Below are 23,267 nucleotides of genomic sequence, written 5' to 3'. Positions count from 1 at the left end.
CAACAGCCCAGCAGGATATGATCTTTAGGTTATAGATGAGTGAAGAAATGGAGTTTTGAATTAATCTGATTCCAAAGCATCTGTCTGCAGTATTTTAACTAAGGAATTTTACAACAGGCATAAAGCAGCATCCTAATGCTGAATAAATACGAGCTCAGCTACCCCCACCAATTCTGTCAAGCAGATATTAGCCAGACTTCAGTTGTTACAAGACAAAGATTTAATGAAAGTTTGTCAGTGGGTGTGTATTAATCCAAAGGGCTAAATAGTTAAATAGAAGTAAATGAAGTAAATGTTACATGTTATCATCATCTGATTCATCTTCTTCCTTCAAAGATTCCTGTTAAAGAGAAAAGTGTTTAAAATCAATTTTTAGCATTACTATAATAGCCTGAATCTTGTCATTAAAATTCTTTGTGAGTGAAAATGAACACTGATTTAGAAGACATTCAAGTAAAGAAACGGGTAACTAAAGTACATCTTGCTGTAACAATCAATGACTATATTCTTGATAGGATACACACAGTATGAAAGCATTAAACGTCCTGAAAAAACTTTGCCATTTTCACAAGCACAAAAAAATTTTTTTTGGAACCAGGGCAACTTTATCCCCATTGAGGATAACCTAGAAAGTTTTCATCCTTCAGTTTAGCTCAACTCTTAAGGGTTATTTAATAAAATTCAATGTATCTCCAGCTAGAATCGTTTTCATGCTGTGGCTTACCTTGGCATATTTCTCTGCCTCTTCCCTTATATCTTTTGGAACAATTTCATGTCTTCCGTTAGTTACTGTAAATTAAGCCATATATTTAAATGAATTAAAAACGAGGACTGTAATTGTGATTTGCAAATACCATATAATCTAGCCAATCTACAAGTGTAATACCAGATTCTCTGAACTCATCTTTGTGTGTTTTCCCTACATAACATATTAAATCTGCCCAAATTTAGCTCTTATAATAAAGAATACATTATGCTAAGATTTATCCTGATGCTGTTAAGTCCTGAGCATTCATTCACAGCATGGTTAGATTTTAAAAGCTGTCCTTGAAGCCCTACAGTTGCCATGCTAGAAAGAAAAATGGTGATTTCCCAGTAATTCTTTTTTAAAATATGCAATGGGGCTTCGCTGGTGGCGCAGTGGTTGAGAGTCTGCCTGCCGATGCAGGGGACACGGGTTCGTGCCCGCGTCCGGGAGGATCCCGCATGCCGCGGAGCGGCTGGGCCCATGAGCCATGGCTGCTGAGCCTGCGCGTCCGGAGCCTGTGCCCCACAACGGGAGAGGCCACGACAGTGAGAGGCCCGCGTACCGAAAAAAAAATGCAATGGATGTTTCAAAAAAAGTAAATAAACTACTCACAACTTTAGTCAATTATTAAGCAGAGCTTTTCCTTCAAAAAGAGAGTACCTCCTAAATTTGTTCTGGCTCTGTTTGTATTAGAAGGGCACCCAGTGGTCAGAACACATTGTGGCCAATAATGCAGTTGAATGTGTGCCTATTTCATGACCCAGCAATTCCACTCTTAACATATATTTCTAAAATGCTACTACATATGTGTACCACAATAGATGTACAAGATGTCCACAGCTGCATTTTTCATTTTACAGTAAACAAACACTGGAAAGTGCCTAACGGTGTAACAACAGAAGAGGAGATGAACAAAGTGTTATTTTCAGACAACAGAACACTGTACAGCAAGCCAAATGAACAAAAATACTACTGTACGTAACAAAACTGATTTACACAAATATAATTTTGTGAAAAGAAATGAGGAACAAAAGAATCCATAATGTCTAATTCCATTTATATAAAATTCAACAACAGGCCAAGAACTATGGTGTTAGGATTCAGGATAGTGGTTACCTCTGGGGAGAAGCCTAAGGGGTGATCTGGGGGGCTGGTCTACTTGTTGACCAAAGCAGTATTTACATGAATGTATCCATGTTGTGACAGTTATCAATTCATTTGTTATTTGTGTACTCTTATATGTGTATACACCATTACTAATTTTTTGTTGTTTTTAAGAAAAAATAAGGCACCCAGTAGTACATTAGGCTTGGTACAGATGACTCTGAGAGCAAATAAATGTAGAAAAATAACTTACTTTCACCAACCCAGCTGAGCTCTAGTTCAAAAGCTTTATCCTTAACTTCATCATGTACTATGTAAATTCTAGAACAGAAAGAGGACGTTAACATTCATTTGGTCATCTACATACATAGTTCATGCACCCAGCTCAGCAAATTAGAACAGCCATTCCTAATATAAGTATCTATAAAATGATACACACATTATATACAGTCTATTATGAAAATTACACTAGGACTGATAAAAAAATTAAACACTCACTACAAAGGATTCAATATACTTTACAACCCAAGTTGTTTATTTTGATACATTCTTTTTTTTTTCTTTTTTTTTGTGCTGTATGCAGGCCTCTTACTGTTGTGGCCTCTCCCGTTGCGGAGCACAGGCTCCGGACGCACAGGCTCAGCGGCCATGGCTCACAAGCCTAGCCACTCCGCGGCATGTGGGATCTTCCCGGACCGGGGCACGAACCCGTGTCCCCTGCATCGGCAGGCGGACTCTCAACCACTGCGCCACCAGGGAAGCCCTTGATACATTCTTTTAGAGACATACCTGAAAGATACCTCCTAAGGAACATATATTCAAATGGGAAAAGGCCATCATTCCCTGTGTGCCTTTTCAGTATTTTTTTTAAACAAACATTCATTAGTTTACAATTAGTGGTCTCTTCGTTCTGCACCTTCTTGGCAGGAATATTTTTAAACCTGGCCTTCAAACAGTACATGACAAATTGCTGCCAGCAAGAAGGCACTGTCACACAACATATTAAAGTAGAAGTAAGAACAAAGTATCAGCAAAACTTTCTTATTTTATACTTTCCACCATCTTACACAACAAAGTAACAAAAGTAATTTGGAGAGTATTCCTAAAGCCTTGCTTTAAGAAAGCACCTTAAAATTGCTAGAACTAAGTAAAAGAAGCATAGTGCTCCATTTTATTAAATGATAAAGGGATGGCTTTCCTACACGGAACAAAGTAGAGTCTAGTGTTATATTTAAACATAAAAGGTGCAGGAAGAACTGATTTCCAGAAGACTTCTCAGTGAAGGAAATTGAGTTATCATGTTAAACTGCTGTGCAATTCAATAAGGATTATTTACTTTTTAACTAGTTCTATTATATGTTAGTTGCCAGTGTCCCCTAGGTTGTTATTAACTGACAGTCATAGAATGGAATGGATTCTTCTTCTCAACTGGAAAGGGGGGAAGGGTCTCATGGTAAAGGGCGGTGGGAAGTGAGGGTAGCAGGAGTGGTGGACGATTAGTACAGAATTATAAAACACTTGTGATTTTAATACTTTGCTACAACCATCAGTATAGAGATTAAGGGTACCATTCAAATAGTATATTTATTATTATATAATAGAGCCCTCCAAGACCTTTTTTTCCCTTGCATGTGTTACTAGATGTAAAACCTGAGACACGTGCACAAAATGCTGACTAGACCATGTAGTTCTAATGTGGAATAGTTAGAATTCTCTGGAATATTACATTTATTACTTTTAACTCTGAAAAGCTGGCTGCAACACCAGCATTTTATTAGATTTTTTGAAATACCAAATGCCTGCATTCTTTGATGTAAAAAAAAATCATGGACTTCAAAGCATGTTCACTGAGCTTTTACTGGCTTTGTTGTTGCTTATTATTACTGTAATATGAATTATTTCAGGCTTTCTTCAGCTATTTCTAGATGTTTTGAAACACTGCTCTTCTCATCTTATTACAACTTTAGCTGTAGACCTTAAAGTTGTAAGCTAAGGTTAATACTATCGGGACTTCTGAGATTTAAGAAGTCGGGAGGTATCAAATGAAGTCCCTAGAGGTTCACTATATCCTCCTATTCTTGAATTCTGTCACCTGAACAGGAGTATATTTTGTCAAAAGCTATTTTTTCCCATCCTATTCATTGTCACTTGGATATTCTCCTTAATGAGCCTTCTGAGAATGTTGGATTCACCTTCTGAAACTTATGCAACAAGTTATTTCCAAACAAAACGGCCTCTTAGGATTAATGTATAAGGTAAGGTCAAGTGAAATATTTTTGTCAATGCTAAGGAAAATTTCAACTTACATTTTTGCAACTTCTTTAACAACATCACAGCAGGTCATTTCTTTCATCTACAGAAAATAAAATATATATTCATTATGTTATGATTCAAAGAAGAATGCTTTCCACTTGTGTAACTTTCCAGATTCTTTCCACAACTTTTATCAGTAACCCCATGCTCTTGAGATAGATTCTCAGATATAAAACCAAAGAAAATAACCTGAAATACAAAAAGACCAGAACCAAAGTTTTTTATTTACAGTGTAATGTTTTTTAATGATTATGCCAAAACATATTCTGGACAACCCTTGGGCACCACTAATTTTGTGAAAAATACTAAAGTTTATAAAAATCTAGATTCCTTCATGAATTTATTCACAGGCAGACCCTGACATTTAAAACATTAGCAAAGAAATGTTTTTTCTTCTTTATAGCCAATTCAGGATAATAAAATGTAAACAAACCACGAATACCTTCTATATTCTACAGGGGGATGAAGGAGTGAAATAAATTGTCCCTCATGAAACTGTTCAAGACAAAAATGCAAAATGCAGGGAAAGCTTTGAATAACCAAGATCTGAGTGGAGTCTTAGTTGGGTCTGATTTGATTTTGAGGAAAATAAATGAACGGCACAAAGCAAAAGTGAACATTTGGAAATCAGGGTAGAAAAACAGCCCTTAAATGCCCAGCAGAAAAGTCTGCTGTACTGTAGGTACTGGAAGTAACCAATGCAAAAAATTTTTTTAGGTATATGTGTTTCTGAACACAACTGACAAACCAAAAAAAGAGCAAATTAGTGTTCATATTCTGGATATGTGGAGGAGGATGGAAAATGGCGAAAAATAATGAATATAGTCATACAGCAGTCCAGACTTGAGGTGTATATCTAGGCTTATTATTTATTTTTGGTATTTTTTTTATATTTAGAAATCTTGATGCCCCAGCTTATACAAATAGGTAAAATATTGGAAAATAACAACTGTTCACTCAATCTAGATGGAGATATTTTGTTGTACAGTATCTTTTCTGATGATTAATTTTTGTCATGTTAAAACTGGGAGCGAAGAAAAGGAAAATATCAATATTCATACTTTTGCCCTTACGTGTTAAGTTCTATATTTAGTATATTAATTGTAACATACAAAGACAAACTTAAACGTGAAAAGATACATCTTAAATGTCAAAAATATTTTTATATATGTTGGTAAAGTTTATTTCATAAAATTATATGCTTGGTAAAACAGAACACAAGCGGAAAAGCAGACCAGAATAATGCAGGGGTTGGCAAACTCTTTTTGTAAAGAGCCAAGTAGTAAATATTTTATTAGACTTATTGGAATATGGTCTTTGGTCCCCTTCACCAACTAAACTCCACTGTTGTACTAGGGCAAAAGCCAGAGACTGAATATGGCTGGGTTTCAATAAAACTTTAAAGAGCATTGCAACTAGAGATTATCATACGAAGTGAAGTCAGAGAAAGACAAATAACCATATGACATCACTTATATGTGCAATCTGAAATATGACACAAATGAACTTATCTACGTAACAAAAACAGACTCAGACACAGAGAACAGAGCTGTGGTTGCCAAGGGAGAGGGGACTGGGGGAGGGATGGAGTGGGAGGTTGGGGTTGGCAGATGTAACTATTATATACAGAATGGATAAACAAGGTTCTGCGGTACAGCACAAGGAACTATATTCAGTATCCTATGATAAACCATAATAGAAAAGAATATAAAAAAAGAATTTGTATAACTGAATCACTTTGCTGTACAGCAGAAATCAGCACAACATTGTAAATCAACTATACTTCACTTTAAAAAAAAAAAAGTGCAGGCAGTGGGCCAGTTTGCTAACCTCTGATTTAGAGCATATGTTTTCATCATTAAGTGTACATGTTCCTCAATAGAAGTAATCGTCCTCAATTCTTAGGTACGATTTGTTAGTATTCCCATTCCTTGCTAGGATTTAACCACAGAGGACAAAAGGATAATTGTACTAAACAATCTATTTTCAAATTTCCACATAATACTACGGAGAGATCAAAGCAAAAGAGAAGATAGTAGAAGACAGGAACTTAGCACAAACCAGGGAGTATATAATGGAAAAGAACACTGGTCTAAGAGTTACTAGGTCTGTGAATTGTTCATAAGCAATATTCTATGACTCTAGCCAGTGTGTTTAACCCAGGGCTGGACTTGGACTAAGTGATCTCTAAAGTCCTTTTGTCAATTTTATCAATACTAAAATACCAAACATAAATTAGGCTTTTATAGGTCTAGAACTTGGCATTAAATTCCAAGCACTAAAAAAATGTTTTCTAGGACCTAGCCTTAAATAAGCTGAATAAGTTAATTAGTTGAGCAAGGCTCCAGTATAGCATTAGTATTTAAATGCATATAAAATTTTATCTCACTGTAATTTACCAAAATGTTGATGAATCATACGCCTGTCTTTTAGGGAAGTTTCTGATAAGCAATGAAGAGTTGGTGGGTACTGTTTCAGTATAAAGTTGATCAATTTATGGCTAAAAGGAAAGCCAGCAAATTTTTAAGAAACCTTTTTCACACTAATAGATGATGGGTTCCCATGCCCTATTTAGCTAGGAACAAAAAGGAAAGAGAAGCAAAGGAGCACAGACTCTTAATGTGTAAGACTTCCACAGACAAAAGCTGTTCTCCAGATGGAAGAAATGATACAATAAAAGAGCAAAGTTCTCAGCCTAAGGGTCACAGGGCTACATGAATGGGCTTCAAGGATTTTGTGACATTATATGAAGATTTGTTTGTATTTTTTTTGGATTAAGCAGCCACCAAAATCATAAAGGGATCCATGACCCAACTCTACAGTAATATGCTACCAGCTTTCCTACTCAGCCACCTAGCTACTAGCTTCAGAAAGCTCTACTCAAAATGGCAAACCACACTTGGAGTAAACGGTTTAGTTTGTGGTGATAAAATTTCACCACATAAGGATAATGCTATAGCAAAATTTCAAGCAGTAAATATGTATGTATTACCTGAAGCTTTTCGATTTCTGTCTTTGCAGCTTGTCTGGCTTTGCCAATGGCACAGCCCCAATAACCCTATTTAAAAAGAATATACATGAAAAATACGTATGTATTATTAAATTAATATACTATCATAAGTCATTAATGACTACTGTTTTTTTAAAGGTTAATGAAAGGTTGTTAAATGACATTCAAAAGCACATCTGGAGAAATAGTCAAAAGACATTTTAATGACCACCAAGGGACTCAAAAAAATTAAAATAACTTAAATCTAGAATAATCTGTATTATTTTCAAGAAGTATATCCAAAGAAAAACAAATTATTTCATTATATACATACACTTCATGAACTAGAAGCATTTCTGAGGACAGGAATAGAAAAAATTTTAGCATTCTGACAATGGAAGTTATTTGAGAGAAAGAAATAATTCCTAAGAGTTAAATAAGCCTTTTTTAATATATACATATGAATTATGTGTGTGTGAATATATATATATATTTTTTTGCCACACCAGCACAACTTGTGGGATTTTAGTTTCCCAACCAGGGATTGAACCTGGGGCCTCAGCAGTGAGAGCACGGAGTCCTAACCACTGGACAGCCAGGGAATCCCCTAATTTGTACTGTAAAGGTTTTTTTACTTGTGTAACCAGTGTATAATGACAAAACATAAAGAACCTTCATTTTTTTTAATGAGTATAATAAAAACCATAAAAATCTCAGAAGACACTTAAGAAAAGGTAATTAGAGAAAGGTCCAAGAAATCCCACTTGAAATCATTTTTAAAAAGGGAATTGGGGAATTCCCTGGTGGTGCAGTGGTTAGGACACAGGCTTTCACTGCCATGGACCTGGGTGGGAAACTAAGTTTCCTTGGGTGGGAAACTAAGATCCCACAAGCCGTGTGGCACAGCCAAAAAAACACAACAAAAACAAAACTTTAAAAGGGATGGCATTGGGCTTCCCTGGTGGCGCAGTGGTTGAAGAGTCCGCCTGCCGATGCAGGGGACACGGGTTCGTGCCCTGGTCCGGGAAGATCCCACATGCCGCAGAGCGGCTGAGCCCGTGAGCCATGGCTGCTGGGCCTGCACGTCCGGAGCCTGTGCTCCGCGACGGGAGAGGCCACAACAGTGAGAGGCCCGCGTACCGCAAAAAAAAAAAAAAAAAAAAGGACGGCATTACATTCACTTTTACATTCATTTTTAAGATACTGCTAATATTTGTAGTAATAAAGGAAATAGCACATATTCAAGATTTTATCTTCACTGTGCAGTTTCTATAATAGCATATTTAAAGCCACAAATCTGGGACTTCCCTGATGGTCCAGTGGTTAAGACTCCACACTCCCAATGCAGGGGGCGATCCCTGCTGGGTGAACTAAGATCCTGCATGTGGCATGGCTCGGCCAGAAAACAAACAAAAAAGCCACAAATCTTCCTCTGAATCACATCCATAGATTATTGTCATTAATGTTAAAACAAGAAAAAATGTTACCTTCCTTGAATGAATATTAAAGAAACCTCATATAATCCAAATACATGATTTAAGTGCTAATGAGAGACCATTAAACTAGAAATAGAATTTCAGATGATTCAAAACTACTCACATATGAAACACCCGATGGGTCAATCATGTAGAGTTGTGCACCATCATTCACACTGTAAGACCCTAACATGAAACTACATAAAAGTAAATTAGTAATTTTAAACCATGATTCTTAATACCAGGAAAGTATTAAAAAGTACAGTGACAGGGCTTCTCTGGTGGTGCAGTGGTTAAGATTCCGCCTGCCAATGCAGGGGACCCAGGTTCGAGCCCTGGTCCGGGAAGATCCCACATGCTGCGGAGCAACCAAGCCCATGCGCCACAACTACTGAGCCTGCGCTCTAGAGCCCGCAAGCTACAACTACTTAAGCCCAAGCACCTAGAGCCCGTGCTCTGCAACAAGAGAAGCCACCGCAATAAGAAGCCCGCGAACCGCAACGCAGAGCAGCCCCCACTCGCCGCAGCTACAGAATGCCCGTGCACAGCAACAAAGACACAATGCAGCCAAAAATAAATAAATTTATAATAATAAATAAAATTTAAAAAATAAAAAGTACTGTGATAAAAATGCAATTGTACTTTCTAAGACAAACATTTACTAATACCCATATAACTCATAGTAAGCACTTTGATAATGTAGTTTGGATAAAAACTAGTATATACTTGAAAACTTTTCACAATTCATGTGCCTTTGTTTAGTATTAAACTTTCTGATGAAACTTTCCTGACAGGATAGCAGTGGAGAGAAAGGAGTGCTGATAGATGGACAAGTAATAAGGGGGCCCAACAGCTAAAGGAATAAACATGAAAAAGCCAAGGGGACAAAATTCCTGATGTGAATACGTTGAAACTACCTAAAACTCTTGTTCCACCCTTCATTGTTTTCTGGCTATTCCCCGGTATTCCTCCATTTGTTTTCCTGCAATAAAAATTGCAGGAAAATTGGTTCAATGCATTTTTTTACGCTCAATAAATTAAAATTAGGGTATTAAAAAATCATATGAATTACTGATATTTTGAAATTACAAGTAGAAAAGAAACCAGCCTTATCATTTCATGTGCAGAATATTTTAACAGCTACATCCCATTTAAGAACATCTGACCTATTGCTTAAAGTATATCAGATGGAAACTAATGAAAAAACTGAAGTGTCAGTACAATTGGCTACTAAATAGTAACAACATGGAATATATTTAAAATCAGTTTGCCATTTCCTGAAAATGTTTGGGTTTAGTTCCAGATAATTTTTTCCCCCAGTTTTATTGGGAAATAATTGACATACATTGCTATATAAATGTAAGGTGCACAGCATGATGGTCTGATTTACATACACTGTGAAATGATTAGCACAATAGGTTTAGTTAACATGCATCATCTCATATAGATAAAATTAAAAGAAAAAAACTTCCTTTTGTGGAGAACTCTAAGGGATCTATTATATTAAAAATTTTCCTTTTTATCACACATCAGTGTTAACTATAGTCATCATGTTGTACATTATATCCCTAGTACTTTAAAAGTTTATATACCTTTTGGGACTTACCTGGTGGGGCAGTGGTTGGGAATCTGCCTGCCAGTGCAGGGGACATGGGTTTGAGCGCTGGTCCTGGAAGATCCCACATGCCACGGAGCAGCAACTAAGCCCGTGCACCACAACTACTGAGCCTGCGCTCTAGAGCCTGCTAGCCACAACTACTGAGCCCATGTGCCGCAACTACTGAAGCCCACATGCCTAGAGCCCGTGCTCCACAACAAAGACAAGCCACCACAATGACAAGCCCGTGCACTGCAACGAAGAGTAGCCCCCTCTCGCTGCAACTAGAGAAAGCCCGTGCACAGCAACGAAGACCCAACGCAGCCAAAGATAAATTAGTTTAAAAAAAAGTTTATATACCTTTTGACCACCTTCCTCCAGAGAATTTATTATAATTAGATTAAAATATTACTATGAATTCTGTGTTTTATCCTGTCCAAATCTGCATAGTCTTTCAGTTTTTATTTTTAAGTACATCATTTTATTTAATCACTGCCCTAATACTTCTTGATGATACTTCATTTTTTAAGGGTATAAAAGGCTAATTAGATTCTGAGAAAACAAATACCTACAGTACAGATATCACTGAATATCTCAGTAAATTTCATACCTGCAGCCAAAAGGTCTAACAGCACTGTAGAGTGTATAGGCATGTACATACATGGCCACTCTGTCTGCAAGATGCTGTGGGGAAAAACAGAAGAGCTTATTAATACTCTTCTCTTTCTGTTCCAAAGGCTCTTCAACATGTTATCAGCTTACTTTTAGTGGAATGTTATATCCAAAGTTAGATCTAAAGTTGGAAGCCTCTTCTCTCGCAATGTCTGCTAAAGAACGAGCATCTGCCAACAAACCCGCTACGGCCTGAAAGAAAAATAAAGTACCAATTCAGTAAATAACATTCCTACCACAAATCAAGGGAAGTATGTAATCATTACAGGCTTATTTGATATTTTTAACAAGTATCACCATTAGAATAAATCTGTTTGGCTTAAAGGTCTTTCTTTACAAGGCATTCTGGCATTTTGATGCTTGAGTACGGGATTACAATTTGGAAATTTCCCAAGTGTGACTACATTGTTTTGTCCATTGATCACATTCAGAAAAACCTCCATGTCTCCCCATTCTCCACTTCATTATAAAGAACAAAACAACAAAGAAGAATATAACCATTTGTTTTGGTTAGAACTGATCCTTTATTTAAAGCCATTCTGTGTTCAAAAAGCTATTAAAAGTTTTCACCTAAAAGGCACAACCTCAAATTCCTTTTTCAGCTTACTAATAAATTGTAATGCCAAACCAAAACATGACAAACCACAAATCTGGTGGCTTAGAATTGCAATCACCAAACCACGTGCTGAGACATCCCAGGGCATTATAGTGAACTCAGAGTTGTGGGGCATTTTAAGTTTGGGGGAAACATATGTTGAAGTAGTTAACGGTTTCAACATTAGATCATTCTACATTCTTTTTACTGCCATCCGCTCGTTGAAAAGCTGGGTTGCCATGATATAAAATAAGTACTGTGCAAAAAACAATGCGGAACAGGAAACGGGGTGGAGGTGGGGGGCGGCATGTAATCCAATTCCAAAGTTTAAGAAGTTGTGCAGTACACATTAGTTAACTGTGACTGTTTAAAAATAAAAATACTTTTCTTTTGCTGTATGTGGTGAGTTTGTTTTTGTTTTGTTTTTACAGCTACTAAGTTTTTAGGACACAACCACTTAGCTGTTTAGACCTACATATATAATAAACAGAACCACTGGGTATTTCTTTTGGTCTAGGGAAGCCATGAAAACAGAAAAAACTACTGAAACACTTATGGGTACTGGGAACCAGTGGCACAGAAGATTTGCAGAATTTACAAATAAGTACCATCAAAATTTTTAATAGCCTTTTTTTCTACTGCTACCTAGTAGTAGTAATAATGATGAAAATCCTTAACATATTATTGATCATTCATTACATGCTAATAAGCATTTTACATAATTATACATTAAGGTAGGTAGGTACTATTACCACCATAGTTTTGCAGGTTAGAAAACTGCTGTTTAGAATAACTTCCACAAGGATACCCAGGTAGTAATTTTCACCATTTAAACAATCTTCCATTGCTTTGGATAAAACCCACTGTGAAGTCTAAAAATTTATCAAATCACTTGGAGACAGAACATTAATCCTTCATTTTCTCCAACCCTGTTCAATGTCTAATGTTTTGCCAATTTCCAGCTATAAGGAATGCCATCAATTTCCTGGCTTTAAATAACAAATGGGACAAATGTGAAAATTCTAGGATGATAAAATTCTTTCCATCACTAAAGTGCTTATAAGCATATATGATTTTTTTCCAAAATATACCTATCTAAAGTTTTTTTAAGTGAAAGAAAGCAGGATTCCTTACCTCATACCAGCTAGGTTACAATCTGGCAAGTTTCAAGAAAACATACCAGTTTCACTGGCAATAATAAATTTGTTCAGGAGAGAAAACAAGTTCAAAAAAAAAAAATCTGAAGAAGCAAAAAAAAAAAATTTTATCTGTAGCTTTATAGTTTACTGGCTATATTTTGCTAGTCCTTTTTGTGTTTGTAACACATCTCATTTAGAAATAACAAAGCTACTGGTATTTCAGTAGAATGAGTGGATCCTACAGGATCTCACCCTGTAGAATGGTCTCTAGAGTAATACACAGACCATGCAGACCCAAGTATGAATCCCAGCATATTTCTTTACCACCTGTGCGTCTTTTTCTCATCTGTAAAAATGGGATTAATATTACTTGCACTGGGTTGTCAGGATTAAATGAGATAATTTATGTAAAGAACTAGCATAGTACCTAGCACACAGTGTTCTCTTTTCTTCCTTGACTTTTCAGTAAGCAAAGTTAAAAATCATTTCTTTTCTTTTTTTTTTTTGGATTGTTGCTCTTACTGAAGAAAGTCTGACATCTATATAGGATGACTTCAGTATATACCAGTACTGTATCTATGTCTTGGCCTGCAACTGTGCAAAGCAGTCACTCAAGATACCAGCTGCATGAAATAAATACAGTGATGCTTATGAAGCTACCAGAAAGCATGTGTTCACTTTTCCCTTCATCAGACATCCTTTCCTGATGCTCCACCTTACTATAAAGGTCTTCTCTTTCTGATAACATCTTCAGTGTAACAGTGATCCCCAGAAAGGATACAAAAAGCCAAAGATTCATTGCCTCTCAAGCATGTACCTTCATTGATCTATACTGCCAAGATTTCTTTTTAACCCATACTTCTCACCCCCTCCCCCGTCCCCTCCTTTTCTTAAGGCAACTTGGTTTTTCATATCTATCTCCAATCAGGTTAAACAATAAGAATGCTACCTTCCTTTTAGACAGTGAGCTGTTCACAAACCAGTAACTTTCTGATTACTTCTATAGCTGCTCTCTGCTGTTTCTGCCTCAATGCTAAAGTATTAAATGGGTTCTTAACAATCACATTTTCACATATTCCAGTTAGTTACTTCACAAGAAACTGGACAAGGCAAAAAGGAACATTTTTAAATGTAACCTTACCATTCCGACATGCCGATCAACATTAAAAAGTCGTTTGTTAGAACCTTCTTCATAAAGTTTAGAAAGGACTAATTTTTCTACCCCAAAGACAACGCCATCTTTACATCTGATTCCAATAGCTGTACTGAAACAAGTAGAAGAAAATCAATTTTTTTAACTGAAAATAAAAGAAACTTTGTAAACCCAAGTTTAAAAAGAAAAAACACAAAAACAGGCAAATTTGTTTCTTAAAGCATATCAAGTCTTTAAAATAAATACATTTGAAAACTAGAAAGGACAGTCTAAAATGTGATGAATTAGATCCATATAAATAATCATGTGACCCAAAAAAATCTCATATCATGACATGGAAAGATATTAATACATAAGTGAAAAAAGATGCCAACAAAATATGTACCAAATGGCACAGTGTCTAGCATATATTAGCCATCTTACAACAAATGCCGACTAAAGTCATGTGCAATTAAAACTGGTATGTAAGGGCTTCCCCGGTGGCGCAGTGGCTAAGAATCCACCTGCCAATGCAGGGGACATGGGTTCGAGTCCTGGGCAGGGAAGATCCTGCATGCCGCGGAGCAACTAAGCCCGTGCGCCACAACTACTGAGCCTGCGCTCTAGAGCTCACAAGCCACAACTACTGAGCCCGTGTGCCACAACTACTGAAGCCCATGCGCCTAGAGCCCATGCGCCACAACAAATAGAAGCCACGGCAATGAGAAGCCCGCGCACCGCAACAAAGTGTAGCCCCCGCTGACCACACTAGAGAAAGCCAGCATGCAGCAACGAAAGCCCAACGCAGCCAAAAAAATTAATTTATTATTTAAAAAAAATGGTACATAATATGCATACAAAAGACAGGCTACATACAAACTAAAAAGTTACCAGTGACTATTCTCGGTGGAAAGATTACAATTCTTTTTCTTTCTTTTGCTTTTTCTGCAATAATGTGTTGCTTACTATTTAAGTGTAAAAGAATAAACATTTTGTACAACTGTTTAAAGCAAAGTAGATCAAAAATAATCTGAAGTAAAATGTGGAGAAATTATACATTGCCATTTCAAGATGAAAATACATGAATTACTTTAACCTTCTAATTCTTTTAACAAAGAGAAACAACCAGAAAAATGAGCTGAGCCACATGCACAAATGTGTAAAGAATTGCAGACACTCCTTCCCCCACACTTCAGGTATCTTTTCAAGTTTAAACTCCTTGGCCCAGCTTTCAGCACTCCCCAAGAATCTGCAAAGCCCATCTAGCGAATTCAGTTTCCTGTTATAGAGGTCTTGTGCTCTACAAAATTCAACCTCACTGTCACCCCTCAAACACCTTAATGTTCATTTTTGCTTTTCTGTCTTTATTGCGGATATCCTGGGTACTAGAATACACTTCCTCCTCACCACTGCCCATTTAAATAAATTTCCACAAACTTTTGCAAAGTCACTTGAATAGCCTCAGGTAGCCATTCCCAATTATCCCAACTCATCATCTTCCTCACCTTTCAGAACCTAAAACATTCTTTTTCCTAAACTAAAAGTTCTAAAAGTGTGGTTTGTGGGGTCAAAATTATTTTCATAAAAATACAAAGACAGGGGCTTCCCTGGTGGCACAGTGGTTGAGAGTCCACCTGCCTATGCAGGGGACACGGGTTCGTGCCCCGGTCCGGGTGGATCCCACGTGCCTTGGAGCGGCTGGGCCCGTGGGCCCTGGCCGCTGAGTCTGCGCGTCCGGAGCCTGTGCTGCGCAGCGGGAGAGGCCACAACGGTGAGAGGCCCTCGTACGGCAAAAAAAAAAAAAAAAAAAAGTGTGATGTTTCTGATAGTTTATAATGAAATATGTCTAATTTGGAAGCTCTGTTATAACTCAGTGAACCAATATTTTCCAAATGACCAACTCACAATGTTGACGGGTAAAACATCCAAAGTGTAAGACAGCCCAACAGATTTTAATGTAAAAGTAGAAAAAGTTCATTGTTATGTTTTCTGACTCCACACTGCAACTCATCTTTAAGAAACTAACATTTGTCCAGTTTTGGTATAGTATCATAAAACAACATGAAGCCTGATTTGTTTCACAAGCTCCAACAAAAGTAACAACATACTGAAGCAGGAGATATGAGACTCTCTTTAATTAAGATTCAATTAATTATTGAGATTTACAAAAATGTAAAACAATGCCACTCTTCTCACTACATTTTTTTCTATGTTTTGGAAAAGTAATTTGCATTAAAAATGTTATTAATGGGCTTCCCTGGTGGCGCAGTGGTTGAGAATCTGCCTGCTAATGCAGGGGACACGGGTTCGAGCCCTGGTCTGGGAGGATCCCACATGCCGCGGAGCAACTAGGCCCGTGAGCCACAACTACTGAGCCTGCGCATCTGGAGCCTGTGCTCTGCAACAAGAGAGGCCACGATAGTGAGAGGCCCACGCACCATGATGAAGAGTGGCCCCCGCTTGCCGCAACTAGATAAAGTCGTTGCACAGAAACGAAGACCCAACACAGCAAAAATAAATAAATTAATAAACTCCTACCCCCAACATCTTCAAAAAAAATGTTATTAATGTTACTCAAATATTTTAATAAATGTTAATTTAAATTATTTGTTAACATGCAATTGTGTTTATTACTGTTACTTAAATGAATTTATAAGTATTTTTAATTTTTCAGTTTCAATTTCTAATATGGTAAATATTGATGAACCAATAACCTGCATAAATAAATGCTCTTCAGGGTGATGTTAAATATTGGTAGAACCTACAGCCTACATAATTAAATGTTCAAGGTCCTCAGTGATTTTTTTTCCAAGTATAAAGGGGTCCTAAGGCCAAAATTTTGTGTACATTTTTGTTCCAAACAATCTAGACTTTCAGTTATGTTGCTCAATCTTCCTTTCATATCCTGTCTCCTAAATGAGGCTAAAGGGAATGATTATAATTTTACCTTTTTTCCTTTTGCATATTACCTGCTAGGAGCATACTTTTATAAAATAGTTTTGATCATGATATATATATTTTTTTTTAATAAAATGTTTTTAAGTATTCACTTATATGTCAATTATTTGTTTTGGTAGTTCCTATGCTTAACGTAACAGGTGCTCAAAAGTATTTGCCTTCTAAATTCCCGAGATTGAATTTCTATCTCCAGGACTTCCCTGGCAGTCCAGTGGTTAAGACTCCACGCTTCCATTGTAGGGGGCATGGGTTTGATCCCTGGCTGGAGAACTAAAATCTGACATGCTGTACAGGCACGGCCAAAAAATAGTAATATAAATAAAAAATTTTTTAAAAAAGAATTTATCTCTTTTTAATGCAGGAATATAATCATATCAAATTATTTGGTTAAATGTTTTCTAACTATCAGTTTATATGCCAGACTCGTAAGAAAATTCATATGTAATTTTTCTATTTTCTACTTTCTGTGCCCACAAAACAAACATTTTCAAATTTCATTCTTATGGTAAGGTATATGAAGTAGTTAGGTTAGATGTCCACATCCCAATTTTACAGACAGAAAAGTAACATTCAGAGGACTGAATAGTGGAAACCTATATAATATTACCATTAGGCAGCAGCTAGGAGAAAAATTCACATCTTCTGATCCTCATCCAGTATTCCATCATACCAAGTTACACAGATCCCTTTAAAAGAGGAACTTTCCTAGTAATTTTTCTTTATGCAGAAAAAAATACATTAATTTTTAATGTTTCCATTTTTAAAAATTATATTTCTTCAAGTTTGCTTAAATGTAACTGTTTTAAACCATATTTAGAAATACTTTATAGAAAACAAATTACTAAGATACACAGACCCTCACAGGCTAGTCTCAATTTTCTGGGTTACAGATGACTTCAAAATGCATCTCCAGTTTTTCTCTTAGTTAAGACATCTCCCACCAGTTTTTTACACCAATGAAAATGCAAGAATGCAAAGGAGGAAGAGAAAAACAATGACTTCCTCAAGTCTTTCTCCAGCTCCTTGGCCTATGAGCCTATCTTCTTTTACCAACAGGAAAAAAAATGTGTCAACTTATTTTTTTCCTTTTTTTTTTTTAGGTCTTTAATCCATTTTGAGTTTATTTTTGTGTCTGGTGTGAAAAAATGTTTTAATTTCACTCTTTTACATGTAGCTGTCCAGTTTCCCCAGTACACTTATTTGCTTTCATTTTTTTTTAATTTTTAAATTTTTTTTATAGTCAACTTTTTTCTTGAATTTGACTCTCTTCTGAACTCTTTCAGGCAAATACAGTGGCAGCCTAAAATTCTTAACAGCCTTACTTCTATTATATTATCAGATACTGACAGTTTGTAAGTAACAATATCTATAATAATACATTTAAACAGAGAATCTACTAGCTTCATTAACAAATCCTGTAAGAAGACTTAAAATATATTTTTGCTCAAAAACTTTAAAATACTATTTCATAAACCATTAGAAATCCACATACCTTCTTTCTACCACCCAGAAAATGGAACAAAAAATGAACATTTATTTATTCAGTAACTACTGAGGGCTACGTGCTAGCCCATGCAAAGACCAGTTACAGTCTCTACCCTCACGAAACTTCCATAATCAAATATCGAAGATACCAGTAGAAAGTGAAAAAACTACATCTACACGTGGACTTTTCTAAAATTCTGGAAACATTTCCCTACTACACAGGTTTTCATTATAATGAAAACACCAAGCTCAAACACCAACACTATTTGTTTAGTAGGCCTAAAAGAAATTTTTTGAGAGATCTGAATGAGATGTCATGAACAAAATTTTTTAAGTCCTTTATTTCATCCCAAAGCTGCTTTAGATTCAAAAATACGATTATTATATATATATATATATATATATATATATAAAACTGAATCACTGAGCTGTACACTTGAAACTAACACAACATTGTAAATTAACTATACCTCAATAAAAAATTAAAGGGGCTTCCCTGGTGGCTCAGTGGTTAAGAATCTGCCTGCCAATGCAGGGGACGTTAGAGCCCTGGCACAGGAAGATCCCACATGCCACGGAGCAACTAAGCAACTCAGCCCATGCACCACAACTACTGAGCCTGCGCTCTAGAGCCCGTGAGCAACAGCTACTGAAGCCCCCGTGCCACAACTACTGAAGCCTGCATGCCTAGAGCCTGTGCTCCGCAACAAGAGAAGCCACCGCAATAAGAAGCCCAGGCACCGCAATGAAGAGTTGCTCCTGCTCGCCATAACTAGAGAAAGCCTGCGCGCAGCAACAAAGACCCAACACAGCCATAAATAAATAAACAAACAAACTCTATTAAAAAAAAATTAAAAATGAAACCAGTTTGTGCAGACTATGTTCAATTAGAAATGATTTTTTTTTAAATGATCATATATGAGACACAGATGTAGAGAACAAACGTATGGACACCAAGGGGGTAAAGCGGTGGGGGGTGTTGGTGGTGGGATGAATTGGGAGATTGGGATTGACAAGTATACACTGATGTGTATAAAATGGATGACTAATAAGAACCTGCTGTATAAAAAAAAAAATTTTTTTAAAAAAAGATCATATAACTGATTGCAAAAATTCTTCAATATAAGACTCAGAGAGGGCTTCCCTGGTGGCGCAGTGGTTGAGAGTCCGCCTGCCGATGCAGGGGACACGGGTTCGTGCCCCGGTCTGGGAAGATGCCACGTGCCGCGGAGCGGCTGGGCCCGTGAGCCATGGCCGCTGAGCCTGTGCGTCCGGAGCCTGTGCTCCACAATGGGAGAGGCCACAACAGTGAGAGGCCCGTGTACCGCAAAAAAAAAAAAAAAAGACTCAGAGAATTTGTCAATAAGCCAGTAATTCAACTAAGATGTTATAGTGGTGGCAAGGAATCATTTTAGTGAATTACTCTAAACAAAAAAAGACAGAGTGAAGGAAATAAGTCCAACGGGAAAATATCTTAGTGATCCTACACCTTTTGGAGTATGGCAGCAGAAGAGAAAAATAAAAAACATCCCTGCTGAGATGATCATGTGACCAACGGCACAGGACATTTAAAACACAAGGAAATAAAAGATCAGACGATAAAGTCACAATCCTAATGGCCAAGGAAAACAATGATATGTATCAGGAATTTGAAAAAGGAAAAAAGGTCTAGCAAAGATGTTGATGAATTTGGTTTTATACACTCCATTTGAGACTTGGCAGAATGTCTAAATGGATAATTCTGGAGTCAACTGAAAATATAGGCACATGGAAAGATCTGGCCTAAAGAGAGATCTGGAAATGACTAATAAATTGAGATTATTTTAGGGCATATATTATTCTCTGCCAAAGTAACATAACAAACCCTAATTACCAAAAATATAGAAAAGAAGACATTTAATACCTGGTTAAAACATGGTAATTTCAAGTAAAACAATGTTTCTTACCTACTATTTTCCACAGCCTTCATAGCATACTCAACTTGAAAAACTCTTCCATCAGGAGAGAATGTAGAGGCTGACAGGTCATACTAGGAGGAAAAGGCAATAATAAGCTTATAATGATGTATCTTTGGCAGTAATAACCTTACACTTTTTTTTTTTCCCCTAAATGGCTTACACATCAGAAATGTGTGTTAAATCTCAACACAGATTTTGCTTTAAAGAGAAAGGGGAAGCATGTCAGAGCAGCAACAGAAGCTAAGACAAAGTTATACACTTTAGATTTCTGCTAGAAAAGCAATGGATACAAGTCCTGCATCAAGTTAGAACTTTTCCGACACAGGACATGGCTCATTTCTGAAAAAACTGTTATGGTAAAAACAGCATTGGAGCATTTTAATTCATAGCTGTGGCACTAAGAAACTGAGGGACCTTGGACACATCATTTAGCATTCAGACATTTAATAAGCATCTATTATATGTTAGTCACTATAAGGAAATACAAAGACTACTCATTCTAGAAGTCCTTCATCTTCAAAAATCAGACCATGAACAAATCTAGGAGCTGAAGATACAGCAGTAAATCAGAAAAGGTACTATGATGAAAATAAAACAGGGTGAAGTGATAGTCTCAGGGACTACCACAGACTACCTGATCAAGTAAGGCATTGTTGGGGCAATTATATTTAGGCTGAGCTAGAATTAATAACAAGTAATTAGTCATTTAGGATATGGAGGAGGAGCGTCCTGGTATTTGGCATAAAAGACCTTAGGGTAGAAATAAGCTGAGCACAATAAGAAAAAGAAATAAGGCCACTGTATCTTGAGCACCATAAGTGGTGAACAGAAGAGTAAACTATATCAGAGGCATATACGGGCCAAACTATGTTAAGTCTTTTAGGCTGGAGTAGGAAGTTTACGTTTCTATTCTAAATCCAACAGAAAGTCATTGGAGTTTGGGGGGGAAAGGGGGAGAGGTTATGTCTAATTTTTTTAAAACGTTGTTCATCTAGAAAATTAATTCGAGAGGGAACAAGAGTGGAAGCAGAGGTTAAGTATTCCAAAGGTAGTGTCTTAGACTATAGAAAAAGAGATGGAAGGTGTTACCGTTGGAGGGTACAATCAAAAAAACCTTGCTAATGGATTGGCCCTAGGAGTAGAGTAAAAAAGAAATTAAAAGTGCATCATAGATTATTTTTCATTTGCGTAACTAGAACTCGCCCATTCACTGAAATGAAAATTGTAGGAGATGCAAAATGGCAAGGGAAAAAGAAAACCCAGAGATCTACTTTGGATATGTCATTTGAAATGGCTATTAATCAAGTGGAGAGAAATGTCAAGAAGACAGCTCTTCATATCCAGAGTTCTTGGGACAAGTAAAGACAGGAGATAAGTCTTCAACAGTGGTGCTTCCTGGTCTCAGTTTGTTGATTTGTTAAATGAAGATCCTTAACTCTACCACTGTAATACCGAAATATCTCACCTGGTTATATTATCAAATATTTTTAAAGGGTTTGTAGAACCCTTTAGAACACTATTAATCTAGGGTAATATTAATGTAGTTGCAAAGTCAATTTGCTACAATAGGCATTACTGAGCATCAACTAATCCAAAAACGACATGACAACCTTAGCATCTCATAACCGAATGGATTAAACCATTCTAAGTTGCGTATTATCAAACTCGGAAAACCAGTATTTGGGCCTAATGGTGAGTATAAGTCTTGTGCACAGGAGTATAAAATGAACTGAGAAACCCATCATTCAATGCCTCTAGTGAAAACCACCAATAAATATTTCTAAACAAAAACTGTATTTTCTACATGGAGAAATACATAAAAGGAGTAAGCAGAAGATTGCATATATGCAGTTCGTTTGACAAAGGAAAGTAGTAGGCCGAAAAAGTTAACAAATCCAACTCCAAAATCCTGAACTGTCTCTTCAAAGTCAGAAGCGGTTAAGTCTGTAGCTAACCATTTAAACGCTTAACGGTACTGACACCTCATAATGCCCAAAGTAATTTGTACAGGAAAAGCTGAGACACAGGAAAAATGGAAAGGATTCTTCCGATTCCGCTTTTTAGACTATTTTTCTTATCAGTTCTGAGAAGGCTCCAGGGACTCATACAGAGCGGTCCATCACTACACTCGAAGGAAAGACAGAGAATCCCCGTGAGGCAGCAGCACCCCAGCAACTGCAAAGGGGTTCCTTGGAAAGCGGCGTCTCAGCCCTTGGACTCTCAAGCCGCCTTGCCTCAGTGGTTCTCAAGAGGCTAACTGTCGCCCAAACCCTTCACTCACACACAATTTCAGGCCCCACGAGTTTTCACTTTCGGTTTCCCTAAGCGACTAAAGAAAGTGACTCAGCAACCCAAAGCGCCTCCAAATCTAACTGCTGCGCGGCAAGCCCGCCACACCTGAGCTGAGAAGCTTCAAGCCACGGTCACTGCAGACGCGGGCCTAGCAATCAGCGTCGGAAAGACCCCCGGTCCACCGCGCAACTGGAAGCGGCCCACCTGCCTCCAGGAAGTACCAGCGCACCCCGGGCCACCGCACCCCTCGCGGTCCGTCCGCGTTCCCTTCCCACGCTAATCCTTATGTAGACTATCACGCCGAGAGACAACGAACTCACCCCGGTGCCGATTGAGCTCATCGCGCTAAAACCCACGGGGACGCTAGGTCTGCAGGATCTAAAGCGATCCCCCTACACTGCAGCACGCAGACGAGTAACAGGCTCTCTCATTGGCTGTTCTTTCCACCAATAGCCTTCTCTGTGGCTCGTTCCTGGGCCCTTAGCCCAGGAACAGAGGATTGTGGGAAAAGGAAGGGGATGCGCGTGGGGTGCAACGCGCATGTGCAGAAGCAATAGAAGTGGGGTTATGTAGGATTATGCTTACTTCTGACAGTCAGGTTTCGGTCTTGAGGGTCGTTGAGAAACTAAGTTTTCGGGTGGCTTGAGGAGCTGCGCCATTCCTTTTCCTAGGAATTATTATTTATCTTTTATCCCTCTCTTTCTCTGCCTAATTCTTTCTTAGAGCAAAGCAGAGAGATGTTCTTATACTCTTACAAAGACCAGAGAAAACGGTAGGGGAGAGGGTTTCCCTCCACCCTTGGCGGCCTTG

General features: G+C 37.5%; 1 protein-coding gene across 1 annotated transcript; it reads right to left on the bottom strand.

The window, feature by feature from the left end:
- Positions 1-197: 197 nt before the first annotated feature.
- On the bottom strand, positions 198-22,920 carry PSMA3 (proteasome 20S subunit alpha 3). The gene is made up of 11 exons (XM_032619031.1): positions 22,778-22,920; positions 20,154-20,236; positions 13,774-13,897; positions 10,989-11,090; positions 10,837-10,910; positions 8,754-8,826; positions 7,158-7,223; positions 4,159-4,205; positions 2,106-2,173; positions 725-789; positions 198-340 (listed from the first exon to the last, which is right to left on the bottom strand). The coding sequence occupies exons 1-11, from the start codon at positions 22,796-22,798 to the stop codon at positions 296-298; spliced, it is 768 nt and encodes a 255-aa protein (XP_032474922.1). The 5' UTR covers positions 22,799-22,920; the 3' UTR covers positions 198-295.
- Positions 22,921-23,267: the final 347 nt, after the last annotated feature.

This window comes from Phocoena sinus, chromosome 2 (genome assembly GCF_008692025.1).
Source record: "Phocoena sinus isolate mPhoSin1 chromosome 2, mPhoSin1.pri, whole genome shotgun sequence".
NCBI classification, from domain to species: Eukaryota; Metazoa; Chordata; class Mammalia; order Artiodactyla; family Phocoenidae; genus Phocoena; species Phocoena sinus.
The sequence above is the reverse complement of the archived record's forward strand: the minus strand, read 5'-3'. Positions and strand labels throughout refer to the sequence as shown.

Coding starts and splice junctions, on each gene's coding strand:
- PSMA3 (XM_032619031.1), bottom strand. CDS start 22,798: ATGAGCTCAATCGGCACCGGG. Junction 11,091..13,773: donor TTGATCGGCATGTCGGAATG/GTAAGGTTACAT, acceptor TTTTTCTTTCAG/GCCGTAGCGGGTTTGTTGGC. Junction 2,174..4,158: donor GTTAAAGAAGTTGCAAAAAT/GTAAGTTGAAAT, acceptor TTTCTGTTCTAG/AATTTACATAGTACATGATG.